Source organism: Oryx dammah, unplaced genomic scaffold (assembly GCF_014754425.2).
Source record: "Oryx dammah isolate SB20612 unplaced genomic scaffold, SCBI_Odam_1.1 HiC_scaffold_23, whole genome shotgun sequence".
In the NCBI taxonomy this organism is placed as follows: domain Eukaryota; kingdom Metazoa; phylum Chordata; class Mammalia; order Artiodactyla; family Bovidae; genus Oryx; species Oryx dammah.
The window spans coordinates 17,029,596-17,038,010 of NW_024070207.1; the positions used below are offsets into that span (position 1 = coordinate 17,029,596).

General features: G+C 39.5%; 1 protein-coding gene across 6 annotated transcripts in view; it reads left to right on the forward strand.

The window, feature by feature from the left end:
- PAK3 (p21 (RAC1) activated kinase 3) overlaps positions 1 to 6,868 on the forward strand; it is a 128,631-nt gene extending 121,763 nt beyond the window's left edge. For all 6 annotated transcript variants that reach the window (XM_040265090.1, XM_040265094.1, XM_040265092.1 and 3 more), the window contains one exon: positions 12 to 6,868. In XM_040265090.1, the coding sequence (XP_040121024.1) occupies positions 12 to 101 (90 nt within the window). In that variant the 3' untranslated portion in view covers positions 102 to 6,868. The remainder of the gene's footprint in view (positions 1 to 11) is intronic.
- The last annotated feature ends 1,547 nt before the right edge of the window (positions 6,869 to 8,415 follow it).

An 8,415-nucleotide genomic window follows, 5' to 3' on the forward strand; every position in this document is an offset into this window, starting at 1 on the left:
TCCTTTTGCAGCATCCATTTTTAAAATTAGCCAAGCCTCTCTCCAGCCTGACTCCTCTGATTATTGCTGCAAAAGAAGCGATTAAGAACAGCAGCCGCTAGGACTGCCAGCCTTACCCCACACCATCTCCCTCATGAGTAAGACTGAAATAAAACTCCGCTGCAGGAAAGATGGAAGAAAAGACAGTCAAATGGGGTGGTGTTTCTTTAAATTTGAGATGAATAGAAACTTCTTATAAGCCTTTTTCCTACTCCCTCAGATTATGTAATTTATTTGTAAGCCTGAATCGCGGCCCCTACAGGGCAGCAATGTTGAAGTGACCATTAAAAGGTCACTTCCACCGTGAAGCGAAAGAGCCAGTAGTGAATCCCCTCATTCTGTGCGTTCACTTTGAAGAAAAAAGATTTCTCAAAGATGCACAATCCCTCTTCATAGTGTTGTGTTTGTTTTTAAGTTAGAGAGTAGTCAGTCCCTCTTGCATTTGAACCTCCTTCAAATCTCCTTACCCAATGTAACGTTTTTCACTTGCATTGTCATTAGATGTCCAGAAAAAAGATGTCAAACATTTTTTTAAAAAAAAAAGAAAGTAAAAAACAAAAACAAAACAAACAAGCAAACAAAAAAACAACAAAATGAAACAAAACAAACAAAAAAAAACCCTCAGAGCAAGTACTGTGTGAACATGTGGAAGTCCATGCCCTCATAGAGTTCCAATTTTTTATTCTTCTATAGTGGTGGCTTGGTTTGTGTACCTGTTTTTCTGCATTTGTAATGGAAAAGGTTTCTTTTATGACATTTTCCAAAAGCAGAGAGGAATATGTGTGTTCAGGAAGGGCTTTTAAAAACTATCTAAATAAAGTTCAGATGGTGAAATCTTATCACATTTTCATGATGATGCTTAAGTGGTAGTTGATTTGTATAAAGCTGCTTGCTCATCTTCATGGTACCTGCAAAAAGACACACCAAAACTATGGCACTCCAGCTGGGTGAGTCTAGGTCTTAAACCTAGGAAATCCTGATTGGAGAGGCCACACTTAAACAAACGTGGGGCTTTCTCTAAGAGCCAAAAGGAATATAATATAAGCATGAAATACTGAAATCTTCATTGGACAGTAAGTAAACAAAGATATAGATACCTAATTTAATCCTGTTTTGTGCTTGTGGAAGGTATGCAGCTGTAAAACAGGCACATCAGGAGGAAACAGACCCATTACCCAACGTTTGCTGATGATAAAATATTATTTATCTTCACAATTCATAACAAACATTAAAAAAAGTTTTAAGACATGGAGAACAGAAATATGTGAGCATTCAACTCTGCAAGAAATGGGAGGTTAGTGAAAACTACATCCCAGTCAACGTTTGGCTCTAAGTACTTATTGTCGTTTCCCCTATGCATCACTAATTTCTGTTTCTGCATATGGTGTGTTCATACTTCTCCCTTTGGGCTTTTGAATTTCAAAAACATGTATCTAAAGATCTTGAAGTTCTCCAGTGAAAAGCCTTTGGCTTTGCAATCATGTATCCCAAGAGCTACCAGTCCAACTGAGTTCCTTTTGTGGCTTGGGCAAGATATGAAAATTTGACTATTATTTCACCATGTATCAATTTATTAGACACTCAACAGTCACCACTTCCTGAATCTTCTGAGAGTAGAAAAATATCTGGAGGGTGTCTGCATAGAAAGAATATGCTTCTCTTTCAAGTGTTATCAGTTTTATAAATTCTGCAGTTTTTTCTCTAAGCCTTTGAAAAGCTAGCAGTTTGTGCAGTAGAGGGCTCCTTGATTGTATGTCAAGAATCTGAATAGAACTTATCTGCATTTAGCAAGAGAGGGAAAGAGATCACTTTCATGGGCCTCTCTCTTTCTCTGCTGAGGCACATCCGTCCATGTAATCTGTTCATTCCTTAAAATGAAAGCACTTTCTTTAGAGAGTTTCTGCTAACCAACCATATAGTGCACATGTTTATATTTAGGAGATAACACCACTGGTGGATTTCCTGTTGTTTCCTTTGACTATGAAATTTGGGAGGGGCTTGACCCCTGCCCCTAGAAAATGTGCACATGGGCATAAACAACAAATGTGAAAAGATCAAATGGTAATATTAATTTGAACCATATTATGTTGTTCTTCACAAAGACATGGCTGGGCCTGAAAATGTTAATGCCACACTGTTTTATGTGTGTGAGAGAGTGAGGCCTTAATTTTGATTTCATTTAAAATTAAGTATTTTAAAAATGTTTCATTCATCATACCAGGGAATTCAGTGAAACAATAGGTGGGATGCAAATAGAATTCAGTACATTGGTACCTATGCCCTGCCACTGGAGAGAGCCCCAAACCTGTTTGGGAAGCTCTAATTGTCCATGAGCATCCCTTATATGTCATGAAGGCATTTTTTTGGCGGAAGGACACCTGGAGCAGTGATCCTTCAGATTACTGGAGGCAGAGAAATGGCTGCTCTTTTATGCTTTCAATTCAGCATGTTAACAACGAGGAGTCTTGTACTACTTCACCACATCCTGTTGTATCAAGATTTTATGATAATATATCCCAGTAGGCTTTACTCTTACAGATTTATATCTATGTAAATTTTAAAATGAGAACAGCTTCTAAAGACCATTCCCTGTGTTGGAGAGTTATGTATATTTCTAATAAGTATTAGAGAGAAGCTGTTTCTCCTGCCAAAATGATGCTGAGGGATTTACACTTGGTATACCTGACCAAGTTGTACTCCAGATGGTTAATAGTTTATTCCCTTTTCCTGGATTGTTTTTTTGCAGCTCATCTTGACATTGGTGAGTCTATCCATGCCCTGAGATAAGGAGGGCGCATCATCGAATGTTGATTCCAAAATGTCCTGAGAGAGGGATAGGGCAGTGGGAAAGTCAGGGAAGGGTGAGAAGCACAGTAGAGATTATTTATTTAAGAAAGAAAAGAACGTTAATGTTGTAGCAAGGATCCAGCACGTTGTCATCATCCCGTGAAGATTTTTGGATGACACATCCCCTCAAATCAGTCACCGTGTTGGGTAATGACTTCGTTCTTGCTGATCTCGTCTATGTGTCATTGTAAATATTTGTGTGTCCGTGTTCCATTTTGGCTACTGGATGGCCAAGTCATGTAAGAAGATTTAACTCAAGTATTTATTCTTTAATTGTGTTATTCAGATTTCTTTCAGGCTTGTGAATTGCACCCCAATGTTTGATTTTAACCACCTGATCCCCACATCTTTCCCTCCCTTGTGAAGCACATTCCATTGCTAAAGAAATACGAAATTGCTTCCTGTCGTCTGTAAAACTGTTTTGATAGTTTGAGATGTTTGTCTATAAACGATATTTCTCAGCTCAAAGATTGTGTAAATAATTCTATTCCTTTGCTCAATGGGTTGTTTATTTCTAATGAGGCTGCCAGTTCTCAGAGAGAATCTATAAAATCACCTTTAAATAACATAAACAGGGATGACAACTATGTGAAAATAAGTGTGCATATGAACAAAGACTGGGAACACAGACAATTGAAATCAGTTGTGTTGGGGTGGTGGGATTATGCACATTTTTTTTCTTGTTAGAATTTTTTTTGATATTGTTATACTATTGCTTTATAATAAATAAACATCAGAAAGAGGACTATAGAAACATAGAAAAGACACCAGAAGCAGATGGCTTCTGGCCAGAGCCCAGAGCATGCAGGGCACAGATACTTGCTAATTACAATTATTCCATAGGCTTTATATTTGCCTGGATGCTGCGGTTGGCACACACTTGGTATGGCACTTGCTTTCTTCGGGGACTAGTATCTATAAGTTAAAGCTAGGGAGATGTCGCTATTAGAACTCCAAACACATCCTTCTGCTTTCAAACTATCTGGCTGCCCCCTCTGCTTTGGTATGGCCTTAAGGTTTCTGTTTTACTTATTTTAGATTGGAGGGGTCACTTTGGATAGCCCCTCTGACAACATCTGTTTCAGGTACTGCCTTTCTGGATCATTTTAGCAGATTTTAGGTTGAATTTTGGAAGAACAGAAGGTTAAAATCCCCAACTCCCACCATTTCCTTTTCCAACAGGGTATACTATCATTCAGGTAGGATTTTCTTTTAATAAACAGTAGGCAAGTTTGTTGATTTCTGTAGAAGTTATGACTTGTACTTAAAAGCTGGCTGTGAAAATATTGAGACAGATATTTAGAACAACCCTGGCCTCTTGGCATTCAATCTCAACTCCTCTGAGCTTTGGCCTGAGGTGGTGACCTCTAGGTGCTTTCTGATCTGCCTAATTATAGGTTGTATGCAGTGACTACTATCATTTTAAACGAGAATCAGGGAGACTATCTACCCAAAGAGAGGAATTTCCGTGTAACTCACCAAAGACTTTGCAGGTGAGGACTTTTATGATACGGTAGTGGCCTCAGGTGTTAGTTTCACCAAGAGCAGACCTTTTATCTAGAGAACCCACTTTGGGCCATTCTCAACATATAATCTACTTATAAGAGTCTTAACCCTGACATCCCCAGTTGTATCTCATGGTCCTTTTCTGAGATACTTGCAGTTAATATTTGGTTAAACAAAGGCATGGCCAGTGATGGCCTACTCCTAGTCTCTGAGCAAGAGGACTGAAATTCAGCCTTTGTAAACTGACAGTCTAACAGACCTGAAATTTTGAGTGAACTTAACACACAATTCTAAACATATATTTGCATGTGGATTGGGAAGGAATTAAAGAGGACCCTGGAAATAATGGAACTATTTTTCCTAAGAAAGACTTTTTCATCAGAAATTGGTTTTTGATATGATCTTTCTGTTGGTAAGCTTTTTTTCCATTCCTTTTCTGATCCCATGCTCCTTTAGTGACCAAGTGAATATAAACCCAACTCCTCGTGCATTGAGGATGTCTGTTTAATATCAAGCAGTATCTAACTGAATCTGCAAAAGCAGGAACTGAGATTATAACTTCCACATGCACACTCTTGTGTTCAAGTAGATGATAATAATGAGGAGCATTTACTGCCACATGGTACAGTCACATTTGCAAGATAAACTTATAGAAGCTGTTTAGTGCCATCAGAGTCTCCTTTGGAAGCTGCCGTCAGATGAATGCTATCCCATAATACCAGTAGTGAGACAGGTACCATGTGCATCTGATTTAGGACCTGTGAGGAAATTAACAGCAATCAGAATCAATCAGATGTAATGGAAGAAGTGCTAACCTAGAAGTAAGAATGGTGGTGGTGGTGTAGTCACCAAGTCATGTCCGACTCTTGTGACCCCATGGGGTGTAGCCCACCAGGCTCGTCTGTCCGTGGGATTTCCCAGGCAAGAATGCTGGAGTGGGTTGCCATTTCCTTCTCCAGCGGATCTTCCCAATGCAGGGATTGAACCTGGATCTCCTGCATTGTGGGCAGATTCTTTACCGACTGAGCCACCAGGGAAGCCCAGAAATAAGAATACTTGAATTCTAATGTAGGCTCTGCTCCTAACTTACTGTGTGCCCTTGGGCAAGTCACTTAACTATGTTGTGTCTGTTTCCACATTTATAAAATAAAGGTATTGGACTAGCTCTCCAAGGCTTTCCAAAGCTCTAACATTCTGTGGTACTATAGATTGCCTTGCTAATTCATCCTGCTAAAGTGATGGCAAATATCATATGCTTAAGCCTGGGTCTCTTATGTTGCAGTTAAACAATAGAACTATGTAAGATGATGCCAAAAAGAAAAATTAAACCTCAAGTAAATGAAGTGAATAAATACTAGGGAATGCTGATAAAACTCGTGGCAGCCTTCCAATTCCCTCACTGTTGTTTTGCTTTTGATTTAGTGTTCCTTTCCTGTCTAGTGTTCCAGCTTTTCTTTTCCATACACTCTGTATGTAAAGTCTGGATTTCACTAAGCTGTGGCCAGTATTTGCTACTAGAACAGAAACACTGTCACACTTGCTAGAATAGAACTGTACTTCGGCCTCTCCTTCCCTATGAAGCAGTGTTGGGCTTTATAGAGTTTACTTCCAAAATGGCACAAGATGGCAGAACCCATGCCATGGCTGGGACTACTGAGTGGGCCTAAACATTTGCAGGTTGCAGAGAGAAAAAGGAAAAAATGATGATGTGCTATTAGCATTAAGGAGTGTTGACAAATCCACTTGGGAACCAAAGACAGCATTTCTGATGACAGCTCCCACAAGGATTGGCCAATTGGATGAGTATGATACTAGAAAGAGGATCAACTTGTAGTTAGTGGACAGTCCCAATGCCCTGCCTACAGCAGTGCCAACCAGCCCTAAGTGTGAAATTCAAGTTCAGTGTGTGTGCTTGTGTGTGGTGTGCTTTATGGACCCGCATATACTATATTCATTAGTGATATTAAGACCTTTCACAGAATTCTGTAACCACTAGTGGGTTGAGTTTTAAATCTCAGTACATCAGCAAGGAAGAGACAGATCAGAGGGTAGTTAGTGATGTGTACTGGGATTACACTCATAATATCCAGACAAAACAAGTTAAGGAGGATCTGTGTTTTCATTATCAGAATTGTATCTCATTTGGCTGTGCTTTACTTTTGTTAAAATGTGTTATCTGTAAACCCATGTGTAGTGAAATTCTTCTGTAACTGAATTAAAGGTATTTATGGTCTTTCTGTTTGATTTTTTAAGTAAATTATTTCTTTTGTAAACCTGCTGATGGTATGGTTCCATCCTTCTGACCTCAGCATCTGCTCTTTTTAAGGACTTTTGTTTATGATATTGTTACTTTAAATTGTGGTTGAAGCAATAGAAAATTGAAATATGGATTGTGCATGACTGTGTCTTGAGTGTAAAAATAATGCAGTTTGAAACTTGGACCTAAAGTATTGCAAATAAAAATGACAAACATCACTGAGCTGGTGCTTCTCTCTTCTGTCACCCTTCATCCCACCCCCTTGGCATTGGCCATTTACCCCATTCACAGGTTAGAGGGTAGCATTCTCTCAAAGGAATCAAGGCAGGGAAAACGTCCAACCTTGTAAGCAATATAGGAAATGTCCTGCAGATCCTGCCACTGGATAACTCAGGCCCAGAATCTCCATCGGGTTTTTACATAGAAGAGCTCGAAGAGACAAATCTGTATACTCGATGCAGAGCAAAAGGTAGATAAAGGAAAACTGCCAAAAGAAAGCATATGTAGTCTTTTGCTTTTTTGCTCATCTTTCTGCTTGGAAAATTCGGAACAAGTACATCTGCATAATATTTAGTGTTTATCTTCTATCTAGAATCAAGGGCCACAAGTCACAGGAGATTCCAAAGCCATGTCACTGAGAACATTCATTCTTTCATTCACTCTTTCATTCATAAAAGGTTTATTGAGCTCTTGCTATATGTCAGGCACTGTGGACTTTTCTGAGAAAGATAACGTTTGTATTAAAAACCAACTCCAAGTGTGACTAAATGACAGTAAAGTTCACTGAAAGCTGCTAAGTGAACATGTTGGAGTCAGGTTTATCAGAAACTCTCTGAGTCCTTAGGATGAGATAAAAACACCAGCGATTCAGCATAGTGGAGGTTTGTTACCCTGGTAATACTTTTACAGTGGGGTAGTATTCCTTCTGGAGCCTGTGTATATAATTTGATGTCTTTGTGTAAGTGGATACCCAATGGTACTCTGTTCCCTTTGAGCAGATTATATATCTTGTGCTCACTGAGTATTCTTGCCTGGAGAATCCCATGGGCAGAGGAGCCTGGTAGGCCATAGGCCATAGGCCATAGGGTCACTAAGAGCCAGACACTACTGAAGTGACTTATCATGCATGGCACACAAGATAGACTAGTACACAACCAGTGGAGGGTGAAACGAGTTGCCCTGTCATCAGAGGAAGGAGGTGTCCTGATAGATGGTTCCTCCCCAGGCTGCTATCAGCAAGGCTGTATTCTCATGGAGCATGTGCTCAATAAGAGAAAGATAAATACCATACTCTAAAGCATATGTATGGAATCTAGAAAAATGGTACTGAAGAACTTATTTAAAAAGCAGCAATGGAGAAACAGACATAGGGAACAGACTTAGGGACATGGGCAGAGGGAAGGAGAGGGTGAGATATATGGAAAGAGTAACATGGAAACTTACACTACCACTTGTAAAATAAATAGCCAACAGGAATTTGCTGTATGGCTCAGGAAACTTAAACAGGGGCTCTGTATCCCATGATCTTTTCTAACTCATTTTTTGTATCATTTTGAGGATTATTAACACCTACCTTAAGCCATCCTTCAAGTTGGGTCTGGATCATAGGATTTTATAGGCTATTAGTCAAAGCCCTGAAGTCATCTGCACTAACATCTGTACTATAAGGGATGCAATGTTGCTTGTGCTGGGCCTGTGCATGGTGCTCTGTGACCTTCCAGGAAGCACTGTTCCTCTGATGGGAAAGGTGAGGCTCAGCACTTGGC